This window comes from Ascidiella aspersa, chromosome 8 (assembly GCF_963924565.1).
Source record: "Ascidiella aspersa chromosome 8, kaAscAspe10.2, whole genome shotgun sequence".
Lineage (NCBI taxonomy): Eukaryota > Metazoa > Chordata > Ascidiacea > Phlebobranchia > Ascidiidae > Ascidiella > Ascidiella aspersa.
This window is the reverse complement of record NC_139454.1, coordinates 15,815,997-15,843,788: the sequence shown is the minus strand read 5'-3', so window position 1 is coordinate 15,843,788 and position 27,792 is coordinate 15,815,997. Positions and strand designations below refer to the sequence as shown.

General features: G+C 37.3%; 1 protein-coding gene across 1 annotated transcript; it reads left to right on the top strand.

Moving 5' to 3' along the window:
- Nucleotides 1-292: 292 nt before the first annotated feature.
- Nucleotides 293-8,266, top strand: LOC146136309 (RNA-binding protein 24-B-like). Its single transcript, XM_083395358.1, has 5 exons — nt 293-1,305; nt 2,058-2,184; nt 4,376-4,424; nt 6,542-6,732; nt 6,957-8,266. Exons 1-5 carry the CDS (start codon nt 1,138-1,140, stop codon nt 7,250-7,252), a joined length of 831 nt encoding a protein of 276 aa, XP_083251484.1. The 5' UTR covers nt 293-1,137; the 3' UTR covers nt 7,253-8,266.
- Nucleotides 8,267-27,792: the final 19,526 nt, after the last annotated feature.

The window sequence follows — 27,792 nt, the reverse complement described above, 5'->3', positions numbered from 1 at the left end:
ATATGTACTTTATTGCGATGGGCGTCTCTTAAACGTGAACATAATCACAACATTTTCGCCTTGCATTTTAGATTAGAGAATTTGCGATAACTGCTGGGCATATAAGTAAGTTTTTTTGAACAGTTTCGATCTTCCCGTGTTTTCAATATTATATTAATTCACATTATTTATTGTTATCTTTTGCTTTGTAATATAACCTTTTTCTTGTTTATTTTAGCATACCTACGAAATGCTGTATTTTTGAACTTCAGTATCAAAAGTATTTGTTAGTTTTGTGTTTGAGAAGCGAACATTTTGTTCGCGCCACAACCCACATCCGCCACTACGGCCGTTGCAACCCCATTGGCATTTTCTCTCCCTAAAGTAAACGTGGATCAATTATCGTTGTCTCCTTCCACCACTGCCTTATCGCCTTCCAAAAATTATCTAACTGAAACTGTGAATAATTCGCTTCAGGACAGCACTCTGCCTTCAGCCGGAACTCTTCCGGTCACGACATCCGCCATTGTGGATAGTTCCGCACGAAAGCGCAAGGCAAGTCCCTTCGTAGTTCAACCCAACGCGAACGATCCAACAGGCGTAATTTCGAACAAAGTTGAAAACGGTTCGTTTGAAATTGCCGCAGCCAGCAAACTACCTCGTGTGCTCACGACCACGTCGCTAACGAATAACCTCGGCCTGACGGCATCCGCACTCGCTTATTCGTTAAGCGCCCAAACAGCGCTTAACCAATCTAACGTGGTTCCGCAATATCAGCCGCCGCAAGCAGCTACTAATCCTCTTACAACAGCAGCAACTGCAGGTCTTGGTGGTCTTCTTGTTGCTCGTTTGCCAACTGGCCAACCATCAGCTTTACCAGCAGCTCCGGGTCCAACTGCTGCATTGTTACCTGGTTCCCAAGCGTTGCTTCGATCTCAAACCATCGGGCCACAAGTGTTGCCCTCAACGCACCAAGCTAATTTGTTGGCACAGGCACAGGCGCAGGCGCACGCACACGCACACGCACAGCACCAGCAGCAACTACTTCTTGCCGGTAGCACCCAGAGCACCATCTCAACAAACTCGGTCAGCGAAAACGCCACCCCAGCTTCCACTGCATCTTATACCGTAATTAATAGTGCTGGAAAACCAACCAACATGTCAATCCAACAAAAAGACACCACCTACACCAAGATTTTTGTAGGCGGCCTACCCTACCACACTACCGACTGCTCCCTGCGAGATTATTTTGCCATTTTCGGTGATATTGAGGAGGCAGTTGTAATAACGGATAGACAGACGGGAAAATCACGAGGCTATGGTTTTGTAAGTTAAAGTCATATATATATATACATATATACAGAGTTATTGACATGATTAAGATAAATAGTCAAAACGACCTCTATATATGTGTAATATACTCTGTAATTGCAACTAATCAAATGTGGCCTATTTACCAAGAAATTGAGCTTACGTACGTCCGTTTGAGAGAATTATATTGTGTTTACGCGTAAGCATTGGAATGTGACAAAGTGGTTTTCGATTTTTTTTTTTCAATTACCCCTACAGTGCATAACAGATTCTAAAGTTGCTTTGTATAAAACAGGCGGTTAAAATAAAAAAAAATGTTTTTTTTAACAAACAATAAAATAACTGTTTAAGTGCTGAAGAAAATGATCGTTGTTGTCTGTTTGCAGCACTTCGTATTTAAGGGCTTCATGAGGTAAACGCAATTTTCCACTGAAGCATGTAACACGCTATATGTACATTTTTATGATTAAAAGCGTTATACAAACTTAGCTTGGTCTCCCTAGTTTAGTGTCGATCATTAACTCGTATAAGGCGAAAACAAACAACAAGTTAGCGTGCTGAAGCACTACGATAAGCTCTATAATATGGTCATTATACCATACGTGTTGTCGTAATAAAGAAGTCCCGTTAGCATTACTTCCTTCCAAACTATATCTTTTAGAGTGTAAGTTAAAAACAATTCCTGACTGACAATAAAATGTCTACTTCATACACTTGATTAATTCTCTCGGATGTTTAACGGCTGTGAACTCCTTTAATTATGTTAGGTGACCATGACTCACAAGGAATCTGCTGAGAAAGCTTGTAAGGACCCCAATCCGGTTATCGATGGGAGGAAGGCGAATGTGAACCTTGCCTACATCGGGGCCAAACCAAGAGTCATGCAGGCAACAGGTGATAACCATATATAATTGCTTAATCCGGCGGTTACCTTTATTTTTCAAGTAGCCCTTACAAACACGAGTACTGAAAACACTGAATTGTCCAATATGGCTGCCATTTTTGCATATATGGTTCAATAGTTACAAATGTGTCACAAGCCTTTTGTATTTCGTGCATTGAGTAAGTGTTCCCGCCTAGAATCGAGCAACAGCTGACGTGTTCTATCTTTGCTCGCCAGGCTTTCAACAGGCTTCGCAATACACCCATGGGAATTGCATAACTAAGGGCGTCGAATCGCCCCTACGGCTGTGTGTCGCCTGAATTTCATGCTTTGTATAGTGGGTTGTATTAGACATGCTCTTATTCTAATGGAACACATGTTTAACAAATTATCTGGTCGTATATATTTATATGCTGTTATTCGTATACTCTTTCTACCAACACTTTCGTTCAGGTATTTGCCCTTCCCCTTAAGATGCTAGGATGACCATGGAGCGTTTATGATAGTCGGGTACACAATACACATTTTAGAAGGCCGCTGTCAAACATATTATTGTTAGTTCAGCCCTATGACAAATAAAAATGGGATCACGTGGTCGAAGGACATTACTAACCAATCCGATACTGGTGTATATAACGTGTAACTATTTTAGTTAAAAAAGGGCATTTAACCAAGTCAAAAGAAACTGATTTGAGCTATAACTTGCATAAAGTTGGTTTCACGTTTGTTTTTGTAGCCCCTTAAAACCGTTTACTAGTAAACTAGTATATATATATACACACACAAAGACAGTACCAGTCAACCACGAGAGCCCGACGCTCTGTGCCACTCGAGACTCCTAAACCGTTTGTGTAAAACAGTAACGAAAAGCAAATAACAGGGCATTGGCGTTTCTAGTATAACAGGCAATCACCCACGTGACGCTAAATACACGCTAATCAAGCAGCTGTACTTTGTTCGACAAAACCAAAACGCATGAAATAGCCTTTGGGGTTATTGTTTAAAAGTTAATATATCTGCATTATGACATTTTAGTTGTAACGACTGTATTGAACACCGTTCTACAGCAATTTCGGTTTTAATGGCTTATTTCGAAATGTCTTCAACGTCTTGACGTCACCAACTGAGCGTGAATTAGAAATAATATATTGCCATGTGTACGTAAATGATGTAACTTGGAAGTGTACAGCAGTGGAACCATACAACGGTAAGGTGTTTAGTGAACACTGTTCACTTTAGGGCCGTGAAAGCCATCCTACAAAAATGATTCGTGCTGTTTGTCGCATTTAAATATACTATGACGGACAAAAATCGCCTTTGACAAATATCATCAATGCAAGTCGAACCGAAAATTTGAAAGTTATAGTTCTAAATCTTGTTGTATCGTCACTTATTGTTTTGCGAAAAATATCATTGAAACCGAAGCGGTTGCCTCAACGGACGTTTATTACGCTTTCTTTTTCAAATTCCTTCTACTTTGTTAGGGTTTTGTAGGAAGAAGAATAGCGGAGCACAAGACTGGTAGACTCGTCCGTTTGAACCCCTTTTGTTTTTTTGTGGTATTCTGTGTAACCCTTCTTATAGTTTGGTCTTACGAAATTGAACAAAGGGTCTTCACTTTTACCCATTTATGCAACCGCGTTTGTCGTTTTGTGACAAGAATTGGTATTGTATAACGTTTCGACGCCTGTTTGACACAGCTCGAAGCTTGAAGAGGCCCAATATGGTGCCTTCCAGGAGGATAAAGTTACGCGACTACCATTGTTGTTCACAGAATAGACGCTGCCTTTTCTGGCTGATTGCTTTGTCGATCGGCTTTTCTATGCCTCTGACTGCGGACGTTCGTAGTTTCGAGTTACCTTTCACAGATGGGCGCCTTTTATGCCCAGTTGGCTTTGTGCACGAACTTTCTCACTGATTTTTTTTGTCAACTGTGAATTTTATTTAATTTAACCTACAGTTGTTTGCCATAAGTTTGGATTGAATTGCCACGTAACCCGAATACGGGTGTTATTTATTATATCGTGCCTTCAACCGAGACAATCTGGTCCTAAATATAGAGGTCCAAGTAGACCTTGTCCTAAATACTTGCTTTCTTGAACCACCAATCCAACCTTTCCTTAGGAAAATGCCGTACCCCTTCGAATTTTTATTATAGTTTTTTTATTTTTTGAATGCTAACACAATTTTATTTATTTTCAGTCGGACTACGGCAGATACCACAAGCTTACGTCCCCGCAAACCAATACGGGTAAGATTGTATTTTTTTGATTTTTAAGTTTGATTTTTAAGCTGTTTCGACTTGATCTGCACTTGCATTTCATGTCTGGGTTGAAAAATCTTGTAACTGTTTAATAATCCTTAACAATCACACAGGTTCTTGCAAGTCTTGGGCGTTCAGTGCCGCCAGGTAAGCTTCGGTATGGTCATAGGTTTGTGGTGTGGCGTTTTACCTGCTCTCTTCCCTTGATGTGGCAGCATTTCTGTGGGTTGTTGTTTTTTTTTCTTGAAAAAGAAAAGTTGGTGTTGTGCGCCTTCGCTATAGTCACCACATATGTGATTTTTATTTGAGTTATTATCAATTCGGCGTGAACCTGTGTGTTTTTCTTATGACGTGCCAAGCACCAATTTACCTAATTTTGCCATATTTTTCTGTGTTTTTCACTTTTGTGGAATTCCAGGTTTGTGTACCGGATTGATCTCCCCTGAAAATCTATGTAGATCTCAATAACCTCACCTTAAAAGAAAGTTTTGTTGTAGTATTTGATTACGAATTTTCCACCAAAAAATTTATCATATATTTAACTGCCAATATGCATGTGTTGTTTATGGTGATTCCTTTCACTGTCGATTCTTTGATAGGAGGTAATTTATATATTTCTGTATGTAGTATATTACGATCAAGATTTGCGAACGGTTATACGCCAATTTTCCGCAAATGCGTAGGTCCTACGTCGAGTGTCAGTTTTATCTCCTGCTAATAAGCATTTTACAACACTAATCAACTGATTTGAAAATATTTTTTGATAGTTTTAAACTCTTGCGTAGTTGACCCTCAATTGGTCAATAACGAACGTTAGTTAAAATGGCGGCATTTGGTTAGTTATTTGTTTTCAGTTATCACGAAACATGCGCAGTTAAAAGTTACATGGAAAATTGTTTCACAAGGGGTACGGTTGATCGTGCTGCACTAGGCAACAATACCCAGTGATGTTCGCCTGCCCTTTATTGAAAATCAGTCGACTATAGAATAACAGTAAAAGTTATGCGATAGAGTAAGACGCCTCCGAAAGCAACAGCAGGGGCATAGCAATGAGCGAGCGGCACAATAACAATTTTTCCAACAAAAGGAGCGCAGACAAAAACGTATAACAGGTATTCTGTCCAATTATAAACATTCCGTTGTGTTTGGCTGCTTTGGTCGCAGACTGTTGATATTCAATTGCGTTGCTTAAGGTGAATATTGCCACCGGCCTTTCGCCCTTGTGTTATTATAAATACATGCGGACGTATAGCTAATAGTTTAAATGCGAATATTCATTTTAGAATTCTCAAAAAAAAATATTATATATTGATTGGATTTTTAAACTTTTTTTACCGCCGACCCCCGAATTAGAAATCGACGATTAAACTATGTTGTCTTTGGCAAAAATCTGCACTATGATTTCAATCAGGCCTTCTATAACTAGTTAGCATTTCAAGCTTATATAGTGCACTAATACAGCATTTTCGATGGACTAAATGGAGTCTAATGTATTTTCTATTCTAACCGTATCATTTTTAGGAGTTCAATTGATTTGTAGTCGGGCAAACTACTTTTTTTGCGTTCTCTCTTTAACTTTAGGTATTTGGTGAAATGATGTTCCTGCTTAGTGCATTTTGGATAGGCTGTTTGATGAACAAAAATCCATACTGACACAGTTTCCTGACAACAAACCAGAGCATTGCTGGTTAAAACGTTTGGATATAACGTTCGTGCGAACAATAAAATAAAATATATTAGGTAAAAAACATTGCTATATGGCACACAGTTTTCTTTCAAGAGATTTTATCACAAAACCAACCGGGTTTAAAACCTAAACGAGTTAATGATTAATTGAATATTCGAATGTTTCCATTTGGCGCTACTCCGTGCCTTGTCGCAACTCTTAAATGTAGCGCGTAAAGTTGGGTATATATCAATCGTGCTGTTTCAACACTTAACAGCCGGTGTTAAGCTTTGACGTCAATGATCGCTTCCCATCGAAGGCTGTGTGAGAAAGGAATTAGGAAGGAAGGCCCTGGTCTCAAACAGCAGCGTTTAGCAAAATTTCTTGGCAAATTTCCAAACGTCCTCAATTTAAGCACCATCTCTGTCCCTATTTCCAGAACCGTTCCAGCTGTTTACGCTCCGTATCAACAGCAAGCAGCAACAGCCTACGTCACTCATAACGGCCTTCTGATTCCAGCACATGGCGGCGCTCAACATATTTCACCCATTATAGATTACACCGGGGCCCATGTCGCACAGCTTTCTGCTGGGGCTTACGCCACAGATGTAGCTGCCGCAGCCGGCAACGGTAAGTTATTTCAGTTATATCGACCCTTCCAATTCGTCAATATTTCACTTTTGGGTTATGACTGCTTAAATAACGTTAAACTGAAAAATTCAAAGAAATTGTTTTATATTCCTGTTATGTTATTGTGCAATGCAATACATACTACGCTCTAAAAGGGTTCAGCGGAAGCTCGGCGTGGTTAAACAAACACGAGTGGGGTTCTAATTCTATTTAAAACTTTGCAGCATCCTACGCCAATGCCTATGCGGCTAATCAGCTGCACCACCATCATCATCATGCGGCGCTCGCACCAACATCGCTTGCGGGAACAGCCCAAATCTTCGCGTCGCCAAATCAAGCGGCCGCATTTTCGGTTCCAAGTGCTTACCAAGGTCTGCCTGGTTACCCTGCCACGGCCATGTCGGTTGCGGCGGCCTATGCCGCTGCCGCTGCAGCAAATCCCTTATCGAGCACGGCAGCGTCTCCAGTGGCCCATCTTACTGCCCAACTACAACAGCAGCAGGCCGCTGACCGGATGTGAGCACGGAGAGTTTATCCAACACTGTGCCGCATTTTAACATGGTTATGGGATCTATTTGACAAAAGTCCGCGATATGGTGTAGTCTGGTACACTTGTTTGCTCGCACTCATTTATTTTGGGAATTCTACTGTGGTTTGGCGAGCAATGTTATAAGCGATATCACGCCTTGCCTTAAGCCTTAAATAATTTATGGGCGTTCGTGTCACAGTAGCCTGTTAAAAACCAAACCTGTTATATTTAGTTGATGTGTAGTACGTGAATCAGTTTTGCCTGACATTCGCTAACCGTTTTTGGAAAACTTGGCTGAACCAAAAAGGAGCAACCTAATATACTAGTATATTTGTTTTTTCATACCCTCGGTTATGTACGATTTTTTCGTTATCGTTTTTTGCCAAATTCTTTACATTAATCTGTACTACCCTACGATGGATGGTAGTGGTTTGCATATCCCGCATATTATATTTATGCTCGCGAAATGTCACTGTTTCATTACTTTATTTATAGATTTTCATCATGAAAATAGTTATGTTAAATCATTACTGACATTTCGTCGATAACTCGCTGAAGAGTGCCTGCTGTCCACTGTGGCGAATTGATATTTCGATGTATCGTATGGGCAATCAATTCTCTAAGGTGTTAAAACATTTATTACCTAGCCCTTTTGTTCCCGGTAATATTTAAATAGGGGTAATGCGATGTTTAATTTGTCATATTAGTGCGTTTTATAGACGTCTTGCTGGATAATCGCCCAAATCCAATTCGATCAAATTGCTTGTTAATTTCTGTTTGTACTTTCCCGAAAGCCATTGGTTTAAATATATGAACTATGCACGAAAACTCTCTGCCTCGACAGAGGATTGATTTGTTGCGCCGACTTACATCCATTTTGTATCTGTACATAAATCGCTTGTTTAGGTTTAACTCCCCGCATGATATGTTAATGACTCTTTAAAAGAAATGGGATGTTGAAAAGATATTGTGGAATGTATTTAATTCGCAAATAAATGACATGCTTCGGGATGAAAGTGTCTATTTTATTCTAACCTTTATTGTTTTCTTATATTTTTTCTACAATATAGTTTAATATTCTTTACACGGATGCGTCGGACGCGTTAGGGATTAAAATTTTTAATGCGCCCGTAACCGTATTCAAATACTTTAGGTGTCAAGCGTATTCTATTTGGTGGACAGTTAAAACTAATAGAAATGCAGATTTTTTATTGGGGCAATAACAATTCCCACAGACAGAATGCTTGTAGTCTGAACAAAATAATTTAGTGCTCCAAATAATTTTTACCCACGTGTCCAGGAGCCTAAAACTTTCCGTGTCCAGGAACCTAAAACTTTCCGCATGAGCCCAAAAATGCCTAAAACTTTCCGCACAAGCACCCCCCAAAAAATTTCAAATTATGAATGTAAAGTGTCCAAAGGTGCTATGCGGAAGACCTGTTGGTCTCTACTTTATTTAGTTCTGCTAACGGCAGACGAAATACTCTGCATTTCCCAGGTTTAACACGGTATTTACCGTTTTAATACACTATGTTGGAATAAACGCAAAAACTTGCGAATTCTACCTGAATTTTGAGTGGTTAAACAAAACATAAACAGTTTTTTTACCGTTTTAATACATTGTATTTACCGTTTTAATACATTGTGTTGCAATAAACGTAAAAAAATACGAATTCTACCTGAATTTTGCGTGGTTAAACAAAACATATAAAGCAAAAGTGTAAGTTTGCTCATGTTACAACCGTTGATTCAAAAAATGGTTGTTGGAATTAACATGTAACGAAAAGGTTATGTTCCGAATAGTTTAACTTCTTCCTTAAAACGTTCCTCGGCTATACAACGTCTCTTTTAACCGCTAGAAGTTGACGATAGGTCGCCTTGACATCAGCCACAATTTTGTTGGTCAGTCCATACGCTGTAAATGTCTAGCATATGACTCTGTTGAAAAGCGGCTAAATAACCAAACAATAGTTGGTCGGTTGCGTCCCCGTTAAACCACCTAATAAGGGTGTGCAACCTTGCGACCCGCGTATGTATACGTATAAACAAGGGTAAGCAATCTTGCGGCCCACGATGGATAATATCAAGCCCAGGGGCAATGTCCCTAATGTTTTGGGCTTATGACCTCTTAAAACAGCCGAAAGGCGCCTTGCATCTCATCGAACCTCGAACCCTCCAAACTGAAGTTTCAACGGTAACTGCTTTTCGCTTTACGTTAATCCATATCCTCTTTAGAGCATAATGGTTGGAGGTTGTAGTAAGACGTAATAAAAATATCAATTTCTCTATGTTGAAAATGAATAAAGAGTTGTTCGAAATGTTCAAAATGATGCCTACTTCTGTATTGGCGTTGATAGTTTTATTCCATATCCTCTTTGTAACTCAGCTTTTGTGATGTTCTTAAGGTTACTTCTATATGACATCATGCTCAGATGTTACTTTGTGACGTCACGTTTTAAAGCGACTTTGTAACGTCACGTTTTGACGTAATTTTGTGACAACATCTCGCGCTACCTCTGCATTTCTATGCACATGTCGTTTTTCCTGAGATGACATTTAGCTAAACGAAAATTCCATACAGCTGTGGGGTCAATCAAAACTTATATGAAAAATGTCCTTAAAGTTTTCCTAAATTCTCCAATAATCGAGCTTCGGGCTAATTTTTTCGTAGCCTCCTCCCGTTTCAGTTTCAGTTAACCAAAAATGTGTGAAACCATACAATGTAACCGGAAAATACTTTTTTTAAATACTAAGAGATAGTAGAAGTAACGTTAAAAGATAGAGGCTTTTAGAAGTAACGTTTATAGTAGAAGTAACGTTTAAAAAGATAGAGGCAAAAAGTTTTAAAAAGAGGTTAATGGGGTCCCTGGGGAGAAAAAGGTTGAAAACCACTAAACTAGCCTATTTTAAAGCTTTGCTGGTTAAAAACCTTTACCAAAAATAGTAGCTTGCTATAAAAAAGATAATAACTCGTACCATCTTAAACTGCACCAGTCGCCTCCAAATGGGATAAGACGTAAGCCAGATTTCGCTGTTAAGCAGCCTAAAAATTACATAAAAAATTATTCTTAAAAAATTTACCAACTTTAAAAAAATTGACTACACCAAATTATGTGGTCTTAATGTAAATCACAATTCAATTTTCTAGTACGTCTAAGTTCTAGTTATTGTATTAATAAATAGCAATACGTAAAAATCCAACTAACATCAAATAACCTCATGAAAATCTTCCAGCTTCATCCCCCATATGTATTCCCAAAAAATCCTTAGATGTGGACGCCTAATCCATCTTACACAGCCTTCACTACCATACAAAGACGATATGCTGGTTGTTTAAAGGACCACGATAATTTACTAAAATAACTTGTATAACTAAGTCTGGTAATTTACCCATATACAATAGAATTCGCTTATCTTATGGTGGCGAAGTGTATATTGTTACGTCAGGGTTTTTTAAACTGGGGTCTGTGGGCCCTAAAGGGTAAACGTGGACTAGTTTTAGGGGGTCAATGAAAGCCTAATTGAAATATGGATTTATAATTTAAAAAATGAAAAGAATTATACAAAATAAAGTTGATTGAAAAAACGCCTTTTAGATTCCTCAGTTACACATTTGTTGGACCGAAAATATCAGGTTTCATGAGTCTGTTTGTTATATTATGTCTCGTCATGTTGCAAGTTTTTACGGACTTTTTTTTTTTTTTTTAAGTTTTTCCTATTGTATTTGGCTATCTGTTATATACGAGTCCGTTATATGCAGGATACCATCTGTCACGACAAAAAAAACATGCTGCCCTGTGATGCGGATCCATGTTTGTTGTTTAGCGCAGGGGTCGGCAACCGCCGGTCTGCGGACCGGTACCGGTCCGCGAGGAGTTTGTTACCGGTCCGTAGCAAGGTTGCCAGATTAAAATTTTGTTTAACCACAAACAGTACGTAAAAACCTGGTAAAAGTCAAAAACAGTTCAATGTATTTTTATATTTAAAACACATTTACTTGCGTTTTAATATACTCCATGGTTGATAGGTATGATAAAAAATCACAATTATTATCAATCTCTGGTGAGGTTTAAAACAACTAGTGTGCTGTGGCCATATAAGTTACATAGCACGTCCACGACATCAAAAATTACATATATTTATTACAAAATCTAACTTCTAGCACTTACAATTTATCGTACATGCTATAAAATATCGTGTATTTAATGTTTAAGCGTGCTTACCTTAAAGTGCAATGGAATATCATGCAAACAATGTTTATTTACCATATGTCCCATAAGGAAATAGTTTATTACTTTGATATTTAAGCCGGTAAGGTTTCGAAAAAAACGTATGCACGTATGCATTAGTTTTAGCCTCTATAAAAATGACAGAAAAAGCCAAAAAGCCTATTGATTTTTCTGACATCATCCACGTTGAAAAAGGCCAGATTTGTGAAATTTATTGTCAAAAAAGCCAATCTGGCAAACCTTGTACGTATGTCCATTCAATACTTTTCAGGTTTCGGTCTGTGGTTCTTCCTTTTTATATTGCCGTCATTTTTTTTTCGTTTTTATATTAGGCTTAAGTAGGCTAACTATTGAAAGTGTCGTGTGGGGCCTGATCAAAAATGGGATCTGAAATACATCATTATATAGGTTGTACAAAGTGTGACTTATTTTGAAAGAATGCATTAAATATCCTTTTTTGACAAGCTGGTAAGAGTATAGGAATTTGTAATAATGGTATACAAGTGTAATTTAAGAAAAAATGTAAAGGCATAAAAGTTTTATTGAAATGAGCCGCGGGTTGGGTTAAATTAAATTGCTTTGCCAACCGGATGCCGCTCGCGGGTTTCATTAAGTTGAATAATTTCTAGATGGTAGCATCTCTTTGCGGCTAAAATAGCTTAAAAATGTTGTAATAAATTTCCTTTACTGAACATTAGTTGTTTTTTAAGGCCGGTCCGCGACAAAATTTCAGTTTTAAACCGGCCGCAGTGCAAAAATGGTTGCCAACCCCAGGGAACCAGAAAACTTTTCAGGCATGACGTCAAACTTACATCATATCGCGACGCCATAAAAAATAATTTTAAAACCACATGTTGTTCTGGAGCGAACTCGCGCGCAAAACGTAGCTCAAATCTAATCTAATCGCGCGAAACTCGAAAAACAAAATGCGTGTGTTTGGTTAAAAAAGCAAATCTTTCAACTCAAGAAGATATGTGACGGCATACAAAAGATATCTGTATTACTTGATAGCATTTTTAGTCTAATTTTACAGAAATTGCACTTTGGGAAGTCGAGTGACACAGCGCGACCTTCCAGTATGCATACTACCTTTGGGCAGAATTGATCCCCTAAAACGGACAAAAACATTTTAAAGATTAATTTTTTTTGTATTTACATAGTAAAATTTGCCAAACAATAGTTTGGGGGGCATGGTCTGGTTACCCTCCGGGTAATGACGTAGTAGCTTACCGACCGTTATTCTTTAATGCAAATTAATCGTAGCAAATTTGGGTTTCAACATTCCGAACTGCAAAAGTTTTGAATAATACTTTTATACTCAATGCGCTTATTTATATTTAACATTAAGAAAAAAGAAAAATTACCAAAAACTTACCAAAAAGTAATGAGCTAGATGAATTATTTTTGGACATGCGCGATTCGCTTTAGTTTCATCACGAAAAGCGTTACTCATTCTCTAAAAATGAGTCTAAATTATACTAATCCTGTATAACAACACATGTAAAAATTTACAAACAGCCTTGATATAATATACCAACGTACAGTTTCAGCTTAGTCCCAAAACGTAAGCTACTTCAAACTTAAAAGTTTACTTGATCACAATGCACTAACAATTGCTATTAGGCCTATAGTGGTAGAATACATGGTTATCATAATCGCATGGTCAAAGAACTCAGTGAGATAATTTAAAGAGAGTTTAATGAAGTTTTCGTTTTGTCCTTTAAATTATCTGATTCATGTTTGCACATCGTCACAACCTTCATCATTTTGTGAGCAGTTGCAGTTAAATTCGTTAAAAGTGATTTTGATGTTGACTGTTGAACGTAGTGTATGTGATTATAGGTGAAGTAAAACTGAACCATCAAGATAAGTTTATTATAGTAACTGTATTGTATACTCCAGATGTATGTAATTTGTTGCTGTAAATGCAGTGAACTGTCATATCGCCTAAAATTGTCGCTAACTCGGTATGATACGTTGCCTTTTTATTTATTCTTTGTTAGCTTTGTTAGCACGGACTTATTTTAACTGAATTCGTGAGAATTCGTGAATTTAAAGTTAAAACTATTGTTGATCAAACCTTAATCAAGTACTTTCGTTGCATCCCTGCAACGTTATTGGTGAGTTGTATTGTGCATGGTGACGTCATAGTGTTGCGTTGGGGTAATGAGAATTATGTTTTCCCAATTTGCTGCGTTGCCAGTGTCACCGTTGCCAGTGCCACAAGGCCAGATTGGCCTTTTTAAGGCCAAATTCCTTAATTAATGCTGTATAACGGTAAAAATCTATTGTGTTGGGTGAAGCAAGCCGCCTCAGGAAGCTCAACAAATCCCATGAGGACTACCACCGAAGTCTGGAGCAATTGAAGATAAAATGCAGAAAGCCCTGTTTTCCTGCTGGCCTCACGGATTACAACCTTAATGAGGCTAAATCGTGGACCGAGAAACTCGGACACACTAAAGAAAAGTCAGAAGACCTTGTTGTCGCATGGGATACTCCATTCGCCCATCTGCTCAGGCTCTCGAGCATAGAAAACGCGCTTCAACCACGAGTTAAAATAGTAGGTATACAAAAGGCCTAATACACTCGGTAACCTTCTTACTAACTATACCGACAACTTGCGCATACCTTTGGCAATGCAGTCGGTTTGTCAACGCCATGTGGCAAATGCACACTCTGCGGTCACCATGGGGGGCACCAAGGGATGGTTGGCGAATCGAGCAACCTGAGAGCTGCAGGTAAGACAATAGCGCTCCGGCAAAGCCTTAATTGTAGAAACCACGGAATTTACGTGGCAACTTGTAACATCTGCTCTGCCCAGTACGTCGGTCAAACCAAGAACAGGTTTTCTATCAGATGGAACGCACACCGAGCGACCTGGAATACATTTAACCCAACAACAACAAACGACAACGCAGCGCTGCTTCACCACTACGCAACCTACCATGGCGAGAAGTTAAAGAAACGCCTGCATATTGCCGAATGTTTTACTGTCAATTTCGTTGAGGAACCAGACACCAGCAAGCTCGATGAATGTGAGGCTAAATGGCTCAAACTGCCAAGACCCTCAATTAACATTCAAAAAATGATTTTAACCCAAATTCGGTAGCCTTTTTTTATGGCTTTCTGTGGCCGCTACACGTATCGCATGCTTCTTTGGCCTTTGTTTTTACTTTGGTGGTTGGCGTTTATACGCAGACTGTCTTTGTCTTTGTTCGTCTTGAATGTATTTCATTAATTTATTTTACATTTTAATATTTTAATTTTTTACTATTTATTTGTACAGACAAACTTATGATGTTTATATGGCGAAATGCATATTTGTATTAAAAGTTTTAGATCTTTGCTGACTGATTTATGTTCGGAGCGGTGCGCTTCTCAAGCTTTTATTAAAAATTTTACAACTTTTATCTTCGGCATTATGTGTTCTGTTGGAGGGCAAGATTCTGTTGTGGATACACATACTAAGCTTGTAAATATTTTATTGACATTATATGATTGTATAATCACTGATTATTAATCAGTCTTGGCAGTACACCGAAAGCTATTGTAGACTCACCAAATCTGCTGATCTATGATGCAAGCAGGACAGGATAGAAAAACAACTAGCCTGCAGTGAGGTTAGAATTCACGATCTCCGGTCAAGCCGGGACCGTCGCTCTACCAACTGAGCTATGCATTCTCAGAGAGGAGTGAGTCGAGAAACGACCATACGCCAATGCTTGCTCAATATGTTAGTACAAGCAATTCAATTGAAGGGGATCCACAGTACCATTATTCAATAAAAAATGCACATATATGTGTGTTAATAACTGAGCCTGCATAGCTCAGTTGGTAGAGCGACGGTCCCGGCTTGACCGGATGTCGTGAGTTCGAACCTCACTGCAGGCTAGTTGTTTTTCTAGCCTGCTGTGCTTGCATCATAGATCAACAGATTTGGTGAGTCTGCAATGGCTTTCGGTGTACTAATTATACGTAAGCCGTAATCGTTGGTCAAAAAGCAACTTCAGAAGGACTAGATCTCAGTTATTAACACACATATGTGTGCATGTTTCATTAAATAGTCTTGGTAGCTGTTTCAAAAAATAAATTAAGCAAAAACGTACCAAGCACCTGTGGGTTTTGACCACAATGAAAGAATATTTATTGCAACAACGGTTAAACAGAACTTACAGGTAACTTAGGATACACGTACAATAATTGACCTCCGTAACGTACACGATCTGACTCCACGATGAACAGTATTTGAGCCACTGCTGATTTTGGCATAAATGCAAATCACTTAAATAGTTCCAGTTGGCGGTAACTAAATTTCGTGACAACACGATACAAAAATACAGAAAATTCTAAACAATTCACGAAACACAAGTATAGCAATATGTTGACAGCTTGAAGAATACACACAGCAGACTGGCGTGCCGACGACACAATTCACCAAACTGTTTCGATTCAATGACCGTGAATTCAACCCGGTAACAATATGGAGCAAGATACTGCACACCAATGTCAGGTTTCATTTTTGAATGATATAAAAAGCCCTCTGTTCTCTTATCAGCTATTGCAAGGGGATGCAATTTTTGTGATTTTGACCAGCATCAGAAATTTTAGGTAGTCTGAAAAACGCCAAGTCAGAAGACATATTATCTTAATATATATAAAAGAGAAGATTTGTGAGATGTCTGTAATATGTTCGCCCGGTCAGTCGCTGGCAGAGCAACGTCGTCGTCGACTAACAAAAGGAGCGGCGACTCCCCGTCGTGTGCTCGCCTCTCCCCGGGCGCGCGCGACATATCATAAACCTCTTAACGTAACCGCGCAAAACCTTTTTTTTTCAAGCGCAATTACCCGCGTGGACATACAAAATCAAATTAGGTATATTGCCCTTCTAAAATTTAGTTGAATGTTTTCAACTTAAAATATGTTTGACGTGCTTAGCCGTTGGGTATTTAGTCCTTGCAGCGGTTTTAATAGTAACCAATTTGCGGTTTCAAGCGAGATTTTACTTACGTTCGAAAAAGTATTGTATATCAGTATTACGTAAAAGCACATCACATGTTATAATTCATGTTAACAAACGTATGCAACTATCCAAGTAAAAGTTTAACAATGCCTAATTTAGGCAGAGTTCGCAAAATATCGCGTTTGTTGTCGCAGTTTTAACAGTAAGCAACTTATATTTTTCAACGGGTTACGGGTTTGTCTGACGTTGGACGCTGCTTAATTTGGCGTTTAGTGCAAAGGTCTAGCAATTTTCACTTTTATAAACATACTTTGAATAAACATCAGGAAACCTACACGGATATCGTACAATAAACCTTCCCAAATATTGTGACAGTGATTGAGGCCAAAGCCCAATGGCTTCTTACAATGTGTTTATCCACGCAATACTTGGCAGAATTCGCAAAATATTGCGTTTTTGCTGCAGTTTAACAGAAAGATTTTTTTTTATTTTCAAGAAAGCATTGTTTTTAATTTGGGGATTTTTCTGACGTTTGACGCAGATTGGCACCGGGATCACGTATTTGCTTAAATATCACGCTGTCAAGCAGATCCAAACAATTGCTGCTACAACCTAAAGTTTTACATCTGAGAGTTGTTCCCTGCGTTTATTGCAGCGTTTTCCTTAAGATTCCTTCATGGGGTATTAAGACACTTAACACAGACAACGTACAGTAACCCTAACCGAGTATAAACTACGCAACATTTGGACTGAGTTTGCAAAATATCGTGTGCAGTGGTTTAAACACTAGATTTTACGTATTTGCTTGAATTTCGCTTATTTTAAACATTTGCTGCCACGACTTTTTTACGTTTGTTAGTGATTTTCGATCGACATATGTCACGGGTGTTCGTTACGTAAAATATTGCGTTTATTGCAGCGTTTTCCTTAACATTCTTTTATGAGGCATTAGGACGCTTAAACAGACAACGTATGCAGCAACCCTAACCTAGTATAAACTACGCAACATTTGGACTGAGTTGGCAAAATATCGCATTTATTGCAGCGGTTTGAACACCTAGCAAATTTACTTTTCAAACGGGTATTTTTTTTCGTTGGATGCAGTTGCTACCTACGGGGATTAGCCTACGTATTTGCTTGAATTTCGCGCAATTTGAACAATTGGTGCTAACTTTTTACGACTTTTTTACGTTTGTTACAAATTTTTAATCGACATATGTCAATTTGAACAATTGGTGCTAACTTTTTTATGACTTTTACATATGTCACGGGTTTTGGTTAAGTAAAATATGCGAGACGTCTTTAGCCAAGGTTGTGTGAAACGTTTAGGCATAAGCAAATTTGTTCTGACATTACACAAATATGTTTGTATTATTTATGCCTCTTAGGAAGTTCTTACGCTATCCGTATAACATTACTTTTTGGGATATTATATTTCTTTTTTGGGTATACTATATTCTTCCATATTCATGGTGTATAACGTGAGGCCAGCAGTTTAACATGTAACAACGTAACGTGCAATAAAGAGCCCACAGTATGTTGGATTGTTCATTTTGTTTAACCAGACAAAATTCAGGTAGACTTCGTACATTATGGTGATTGTTGTGGTGTAATTAACTTTTAACCCGTTAAAATAACTGGTAAATATTCTATTTAACCTCGGCAACGCCGGGTATTTCGTCTAGTTAATAATAAATTAATAATAAATATAATAATACTTGACACACCCAAATGCTAACTGACACACTATCCCAAATAATGTGCATTGCAGTATGCGGTATTTGTAGATCTTTTTTTTTTGCGTTACTTTCTATGTAGCAAATAGAAAGAGCACCAAACTTTTTGCTGCCTTCGGAGGGTTGATCTTAAATGGTTCATTTTTATATTGGCTGCCTACGATATTCGCTGATGTTATCCGTTGTCGATCTTCGTATTTTTGTTGGTGTTCCTCAACCTTTTGCTGGAATTTAGGTGTGTATTTACTAAGTACAGTGTGCACCTGCCACAGAATGCAGTAAGATTCCAACCATGATATTTTAACCCTAAGAAAAATAAGCCTAAATTATTAACCTAAAACAGACCAGCAATTAAAACTGATATACAAAAAAAAGTTTTTCTCAATTTTATAACGTTTTCAGTTCATTAATCCAATCCACTGTGATGCATTCTATGGCTGTTGCACACCCAAGATTTTTAAGGCAATTTGTGTCTACACCGGAGTTATTAAATTGCAAACTTAAATTAAAAGGTTGAGTTGTGGACTTGTAGTCAAGGATTTGGTACATCGAGTGTGCAGAAAAACATGTGATTGTGCACCTTCAAATTTGGCTCTGCACACTTAAGATCGGGGCTAAAAGTGCTTTGAAATGAAGACTGGAATTTACTGACGTCATCATTAAAATAACCATTTTTATTTATGTCTTCAGATTTTAGATTTTTCTTATAACTTCTTTAGGATTTAATAATGTGTTGAATTTTAGAATTTTTTAATTTGAAATGAATTATGTCAAAAAAGTTACTGACCCCGGAGGTTAAATTATTTTGTATTTAACGAGTCAACCATTGAAGAATGTTTAATTGATAAATGTTCCAGTTAATATATGCTTTTGTTTTGTGTCTCGCTTACATGCTGTAACTAATGCATATACATACATGGAGAGGTAGGACTGAGTAGAAGTTTGGTTATTTTATTTAAAAAAATATTACATTGGGGTAATAAAAAACCCCGAACCCATAGAATTGATTGAGGTAAGAAAATATATACATATATAAAAGAATAAAACAGCTAGGAAAGTAAGGTATTTTTTGTTTAATCGATCAATGTTATGACACAACAGAATAAAGACCATTGCTGATTGCCATAAGCTTGGTTGTATAAGAATTACACAAAAATTTCTAATGGTATTGCAAGACTTACGGATATACGATACGAATTTAACAACTGTTGTTTAAACAAGCATAACTTTACTCAGAAAAAATAAGGATGTTTGATGGCTTATTGGTTTGGATAAGAATGTATTTTTTACCTGAAAATAATTACTTTAGGTGTGATCAGGGGTGTATCCAGAAAATCAAAAAGGGGGGTCGTAAATTTTCAACTTAGAATGTCCCTCTATTGTTTTGTTTAAAGATAGACCGATATATCGGTTCACCGATAATATCGGCCAATATTTGGCTTTTACCGATATATCGGTATCGCTAAATGTGGACCGATACTTTGGCCGATATTTTAGTACAAAAATATCATTTAATTTTTCCTGTACAACAAACAACCTATTCAATTTTTCATCAAAACAATTTGGATTTTAGCATCACGCCAAGTCAACATGCAATATATTAGTTTCATAATTAATAAAGGCATATAAACTAAAATATTATTCGAAATTTATTTTCGATTAATTCAAGTTTTATACATTTCCAAGGTATAAAAAGAATCGGTATCGGGTATCGGTTGGCAAAATTGTAAAAAATCGGATATCGGTATCGGTCTAAAAAAAGTGATATCGGTCGATCTCTAGTTTTGTTTATGAATAATGACGTAACAAAATAGTGATTTGCAATGACGCTAAAAAAAAATAATCAGACACAACCAATTACGCAAAGCGGCTCGTGCGTGAAAATTGCTTAGTGTGCAATCGTTAACTTATGGTGAAAAACTAAACTAAGACGGTGGAGTATGTGTGATTGATTTTGGTAAAATCATATTTAGACTATCAGCAGCGAGTTTTCCTAAGTTCCATGTATGGGACCACCCTACATGCAATACTAAACGAAGATTGGTTTTCCCTGGTATTATTATGCCACGATTAGTGCAACATCTTAGCCGATTAGTGTACCAAATCAGCTAAAATACAAGCTGCGATTGAGGGAAAATAAGTTGTGGCAATTACACACTAAACATGAGGTCTTATGATATGCCTATAGAGAATAATTTTGCGGTAACAATCATTACTTAAAAAAGGCCACTTTGAAAGTCATAGTCAAGAATCTGCTTTAGTTAAAAAAATGTTGCTACATGCGTTTACGGTAGACCAAACTTGGGACAAAAAACGGCGTTTGCGTTTAATTTTGGTTTCCCATTAGCTCAAGACGCGTGACCTAATTACATTAAAAACATTGCCGCTTAGGATGGTGAGTAAACCCTGACAAAAACGATAATATCACTAACAAAAAGGGGAGTCCGGACATCCAACCCCCCTGGATACGCCACTGGGTGCAATGTAATTGTTTTTTTACACCAAGTGACTTAACTAATTTATGTAGAACATCTTGTTTAACCTTAGGTACCACAATAATTTTAATCCACATGAATTTGTTGTTTTTGTTTATCTTGTATAGTTATTTTTATGCACTTTATAGTTTTAGTAAAATACATGTTTGTGTCATTGCTTTGACTAAATTTAATTTTCCAGTTTATTTAGCTTCGAATCATTAAATGAACGTTACTAAAATTCAAGTAATGTTTAAATGCTCTCACAGACAACATTTTTTTTAATTGTTGGATTACAAGAAAACTTTTAACATCCACCATGCAGTCATTTTGATCATAATTTTAAAACTCAAAATCCCCAATTGATAGAAACTGATAAAAGTTATCAGAATAACCTAAAAGTAGGGTTTCGAAACAAATGTGGTGTTTTATTGAAGATGTCAGTGAAGCACTAAATGATAATAACTCGTTTGATTTGATGCTATGTTGCAGTGGTCTCCAACTGTTTTGAAAAACAACCCCAATTTAAATAAGATGAAATCAAAATTTACATTGTGACCCCACTTTGTTTTCATATAAGAACAAAAATATTATTACGCCTGCCTAGTATCCACTAGTTCGATTCTCAAACTTTTGTTTTAAATTTCCCAATTTTTTTAAATTGGTCACGGTCCCCTTAAAACAGGGATTCCCAACCTGTGGTACGCGAAGGTCGCTTAGGTGGTACGTAAGTAGCTTCCGTTCTTTTACAAAAACCTGGAATCACAACTTTATATTTTGTTTACCTGTTGTTGTTTATAAAAATAAAAAAAAATGCCGAAGCCTATTCTTATTGTTACGTAATTATTGCTGTTGTTTCGTACAATTACCATCTCAAACAAAGATCATGTCAAAAAAGCGTACAACCCTGTGGGGCAATGGGCGTTAATTATGTCAAATGTTTGCTCCTGAATGCCAAATACGCAGTAATATCCGCTACAGAATAAAACTTAATTGTCTGTATAAGAAAAGGGCGGGCAACTTCTCCGGCCGGCGGGCCAGATATGACCAAATGAAGTACTTGGCGGGCCGGATTAAGTACTGTCAAAGCTTGCATGTTTTGTCGCATAATAGCGACTAACGTTGTACTCGTTAAACACGACAACACTTTTTGTCGACTTAAAGAATAAACTAAGTACAACTTTATAAACCGAAATCAGTTTGTTTAGATGTTATGAGATAAATAATTACACGTTAGGTAAAAATTTGTCAAAATTATTTCAAGTCAAAAACAATTAAAAATGCACATAAATCGTTTACAAAATTAAAAAAAAAACTATTGTCATTTTTTTTTATAATTGACGTTATGTTAAAATGTTATTAAAAAAAGTGTTTTTTTTTTAGTTATATTCAACGACATTTTAACTTTGTAATATATACGCGAGCTTCCAGAATTAACCACCCTGTCCAAGTTTATCGCATTAGGCTCAGCTTCGTTTTTGCATTATACAGTTGTTCATTTCTAATTTGGACAAATGGATTGAACAGTATTTGATGTCTTTTTTCTCTTGACAACATTTTCTAAAATAACCAGCGTCTTGGTTAGGGATGTTCAAAGTAGAATATCGAATCCTTGGATTTGAATCCAGATGGGATTCGAATCCAATTCTGCCGTTTATTTCGGGTAATTGGAACCGATATAATTTAATGTTTTACCGCCGATTGTTTACGCGTGTGGTAAGTTGGCCTGTCGCTGCGGCGACCAATTTATGGCGCTTGCTTTAAATGTAACGATGTAGTGCAGTGTCAGCGTTTTTTCGGGCGACTAATTAGCGCGTCTCGCGATAACGTTCGTCTAATAATTAAGTGTCAATCAATCGTTATTGGGCGAGCGACTAATGTGTAACGTCTGGTGTGGAGTTCGCAATGCGTTAAGTTGCAAAAGTAATATTGCGTTGTAAAACGTGCTGGCCGTCCACAAAATGGGCTATAGGGTTACTTAAGTTCAACTTTAGGCCAATATTCAGCAAGGTTATGCAGTTATGCACAGGGTAATTATCCAGAAATTCGTTATGTCAATAGTAACTTTGTATTCTTTGCAGTACATTATTTGACTGCATAACAGATCATGTTAGTCAAAAAAAAGCACTAAGACCCAACAATGCTTTAAAAAACAGGACCAAATTGCTTAAGACTTTTGTATGCAGTGTTTCATTGTACTCACTATGGCAAAAATACAAGTTTTGACAACAACCTGGACAGTTGACATATTACAGTTTACAGAACTGCTTCAAATGACAGTTGTTAAGAATGTTAAACATATGGGAGATTTTTTTATTATCATATACATATGTTAGCAAGTTGTTTGGGTGATTTATTGCTGTGATTGTGGGCCCTGTGGGGTAGATTAAGATTAATCCCTTCCCCAAACAAAATCAAGGTTAAATAATTTAATAAAAATATACTAGGATTCGCTATTCTGGATTCGTTATTCTAGATTCGAAACCTATTATTCTAGAATACCTTGGTATTCTACTTTGAACATCCCTAGTCTTGGTTTTCTTCGGCAATTTATAGTTATTTGACTTTATGAAATGACAAAAATATCAACTAAGGATTTCAATAATTTTGCATAAATCCGAAAAAATAGCTGATTTGTGTTCGTCAGTAAAACATCAAAAACGTGTTGTTGACGACGCCAAGACACTAATGCTGTTGTTTAAGATATTCAATTTATTTATAATAGGTCAAAATTTTGTCAAAAAAATATATTTTTAGGTCAAAAAATAATCGCCCTACTGATGATGCTTTTATTAGCGAATTATTTTTATCTCTTAACATCTAAACATTCTTTATTATCATTGATGTGCAACCGGAATCATTTGTTTTTCAATATTCGGATTTTGTTATTCAAAAGAAAATACTGATTCTTGCCGATTTGAGTAAAAAGTACTTGGGCATTCAATCCTTTTTTAAATTAAATTCGCGACACTCCTTCTCAAACTTACGTTTTCTGGGCAAATCCATGGGAAAATATTTCTTGTAAATTCTAAATATAATTTCAACCCAAAACAAAAAATCTAAAAACACAAAGAAAACAAAGAGCCAAAGAATAACTAACAATCTCTATAAATTGACATACTAAGCAATTAGTGGGGGATTGTGGCAGAATGTGGCCACGGGCCACATTATCATGTAACACTGTCAGAAAGTGTCTGCGGGCCGCTCAAAATCTTGTCGCGGGCTTGACTCGGCCTGCGGGCCGTATGTTGCCCGCCCCTGTTATAAGAGATAACATGTCGGAATAAGTCCTAAATTCATCGAAATAAAGCCAAAATAACGGCCAAAACTGTTAGAAGAGGGTCTGGTATCGGCTGTCATGGTGTCAACGTTTGGACGCCCTAGTTTGAATGGCGCCGCTGTTTTGACATTGGATTTTTGGGCTCTTTGCGGTTATTGTAGGGGAAATGGGTGGGGTTGTAATGGGTTAGGGTTGAAATTATTAGGGGATTTAGTGATGTATGTTGTATAGGCCTGATTGTGGCCATTTAGGTGTTATTCCGACGGTTTAGGTCCTAATCAATTTTTTTTTTACGACTATCAGGTTTTAGTGCTATTTTGGTCTTATTCCGAAGTGTGTTTTTGGTCTTATAGTAGGATTCCGTGGGAATAAAATGTCCAATAACAGGTACATGGTACGCATGGCAGTACAGAGCGTTTAAGTGGTACAAGATCGTAAGAAGGTTGGGAACCCCTGCCTTAAAACTATACAGAAATGTACACAAAATAACACGTTGTTTTGAATTGTATCAAAGGGAGGGGTGCACTTGCTTCTTTGTAATCAGCTTGGCTATGTTTGGTTCCATTTTGAACAATGCAAACCTCATTTTGTGAATCACATCCTTTAAAAGCAGTGGTTCTCAACCTTTTTATCTTAAGGACTTGTAAAATTTCAAAACAAATTTTGCGGACCGGTGGACCTTCAAAAATCAAAATCAACCCAAAATGCAAATATGACAAAAGTATGCAACCCTAAAAGCAAAGAATTGAAACTTCCATTCAGTGAGCAATCTGCTGCTATCTCTTTGATATCATACGTGTTATTCTTGGTTCTATTAAAGTTTTTCTAAAATTTAAGAATTAAACGAGCTATAGCCTACTTTTAAACAGTTGGGCACAACACTTGCATTATGACGTAAGATAAAGTCCAAAGTAGACCATTAACTCTATGTTACGTCACAATGTTGCAAATTACGAAGCTGGCGAAGTTCTAAATTTGATGGACAAGCTTTTAACATCTTGTATTTTGCAATTGAGATATAAGATTGCAATATATTTGGCGGACCGGCAGGAAAGTTGACATGGACTGGCAGTTGAGAACCACTACTTTAAAGGCCATTTTTAGCACAACGCAACACTATGACGTCGCAATGCACAATTTAACTCAAGCATGCAATCAGGTGAATGAACAATTAATTGTAACTTGTGATGACAAGCGCAAACACGTTGGAATTTAGCTAGCGTAATGACACTTTGCGAATATAGGTTCAGCCTGAGTTTGGCTTTCTTTCTTTTGTCCCGCAATTAGGCCTATCTGCGGACCCTCAACTGACCGCCGACCCCATTTTAAGAACCACTGCACTAGGTTTTGCATCCCCTTGCATAAGCATAATTGCATATCATGCTGTACTTCCAAGTGATTTCAGTAACAAAAATTGTTAGAATCGGGTCTGTTGATTGCATCAAAGTCCATAAGCAGTGTTCCCTCAAATTTTTTACCATGTGCGCAGGTGCCCAAAATTTTGCGCAAGATCGAAAAATCAGTACGCAAACTACCCAAATTTGTAAACGAAAAAGTGCCCAAATGGGGTAAAGACCTTATCCGCGTAATATCTGTGATTTTCCTTCCTTTTTGACATCATGGAAATTCAACTTGCAAATCCTATTGGCAAACAAAAATAAAAATAATTACTTGGAACTTTTCGGTTTTTATTAACTCTTTTTGTTGCAAGGGAGAGATGAAGCAATAAGCGCGGGAGAGCATGTGAGGGGTCGCAATAATATTAATTAATTTCTCCCAGACATAAAAAAGAGTCTCTTTGTTTGGAGTATTGCACTCGCTTGAGACGTGATTTCACTTGGTGATATGTGTGGCGGACTTACTTAATTGTAGCGCAGTCTAACCGCCCAATGATGGAGCAATTATATGCGTTTAGCAGTATTCATTTTAACTTTTAAACGGGTACGCATTTTTCTTACAGTGATAACTTTGATTAAAATGAAATTTCGCCCTCGCGTCTTCCCTGTTTATAATGAACTAAATTCAGGTTACTCCTTTAGTCGACACAATGAGCCTAAAGGTTTTATCTTTGGAAAGTCCAAACTTTTTAAGCAGTAAAAAACAGGGTAAAAAGTTATTTTCTTGCAAATAAAAGCATATTGCAGATAATTGCAATAATTTTATTTGAAAAAGTTAAAAGCTATTACCACCAGGGATGCGGAGTCGGTTAAAAACAATCCGAGTCCGACTCCCGAGTCCCGTGTCAGACTCTGACCAAATGTAAGATTTTGTCGAGTCCCGAGTCCAGCTCTGACTCTACAGTCTGTATTTTACCCATTTACTCAACTAAATTAAGGTGGATTTTCTGCAATCCACTCGTATTGCTGTCATATTTGATCCACCTGCATTACATGCTTTAAAAATATTTCACATTTGCTATTACACTTTTACAACTTACATTTTGCCGCCTTAACAGTTTTAAAATTTGATACTGCGCATGCGCACGTCGGACTCGGGACTCTGGTAGTTTTACACGGTCTTACTCGAGTCCCGAGTCTGACTCCGACAAAACAAACCGACTCCGCCAAGTCCCGAGTCCGACTCCGCAGCCCTGATTACCATGCAAGATTTTTCATGTAAAGCAAGTACTTTATTTTCTATAATACAAAACATTCAGTTCTAAACACAGACTTTTAGCTAGGGATGTTCAAAGTAGAATCCCAAGGTATTCTAGAATAATAGGTTTCGAATCTAGAATAACGAATCCAGAATAGCGAATCCTAGTATATTTTTATTAAATTATTTAACCTCGATTTTGTTTGGGGAACGGATTAATGTTAGTCTGCCCTACAGGGCCCACAATCACAGCAATAAATTGCCCAAACAATTTTCTAACATGTGTACATTATAATAAAAAAAATCTTCCATATATTTAACAATTTTAACAACTGTCATTTGAAACAGTGCAAACTATAATATGTCAACTGTCCAGGTTGTTGCCAAAACTTATATTTTTGCCAATAGTGAGTATAATGCAACACTGCACACAGAAGTCTTAAGCAATTTGGTCCTGTTTTTTCAAGCATTGTTTTGTCTTGGGGCTTATTTTTTTACTAACGTGATCTGTTATGCAGTCAAATAATGTACTGCAAAGAATACAAAGTTACTATTGACTTAACGAATTCTTGACAATTACACTGCGCATAACTGCATAACCTCACTGAATATTGGCCTAAAGTTGACCTTAAGTAACCCTATAGCGCATTTTGTGGACGGCCAGCACGTTTTACAACGTAATGTTACTTTTGCAACTTCATGCATTTAGGGAAATTGCGAACTCCACACCAGACATTACACGTTGATCGCTCGCACGCTTGATAGACACTTAATTATTAGACGAACGAGACGCGGTAATTGGTCGCCCGAAAAAACGCTGACACTGCACTACCAGGTTACATTTAAAGCAAGCACTGTAAATCGGTCGCCGCAGCAAGAGGCCAACTAACCACACGCGTTTGTGCAATTAGGCGCAACAATCCGCGGTAAAACATTAAATTATATCGGTTCCAATTACCCGACATAAACGGCAGAATTGGATTTGATATTTTACTTTGAACATCCCTACTTTTAGCTAAAATATATCTCCAAATTAGGACAAAAAATATGTTGTAAAACAAAAGATTCGCAGGTAGCACAAAAAATTCCAGTTACTGAGAGCCATGGCCTTGTGTCTAACCGCTAAGAACGATACTCGTATAACAATAACTTGAGTACTTTTTTCGCATGTATAGCTCAAAACAAACTAATTAGGGTACTTTTGTTGTTGTGCGTAGCTTGAATAAAACTAATTTGGGCCCGTTTATATCCGCACAT

Excerpts from the sequence above, each read along its gene's own strand:
- LOC146136309 (XM_083395358.1), top strand. The coding sequence starts at position 1,138 with ATGTCAATCCAACAAAAAGACACCACCTACACCAAGATTTTTGTAGGC. Across the intron at positions 1,306-2,057 it reads AATCACGAGGCTATGGTTTT|GTGACCATGACTCACAAGGA; the intron begins GTAAGTTAAAGT and ends TAATTATGTTAG. Across the intron at positions 4,425-6,541 it reads GTCCCCGCAAACCAATACGG|AACCGTTCCAGCTGTTTACG; the intron begins GTAAGATTGTAT and ends CCCTATTTCCAG.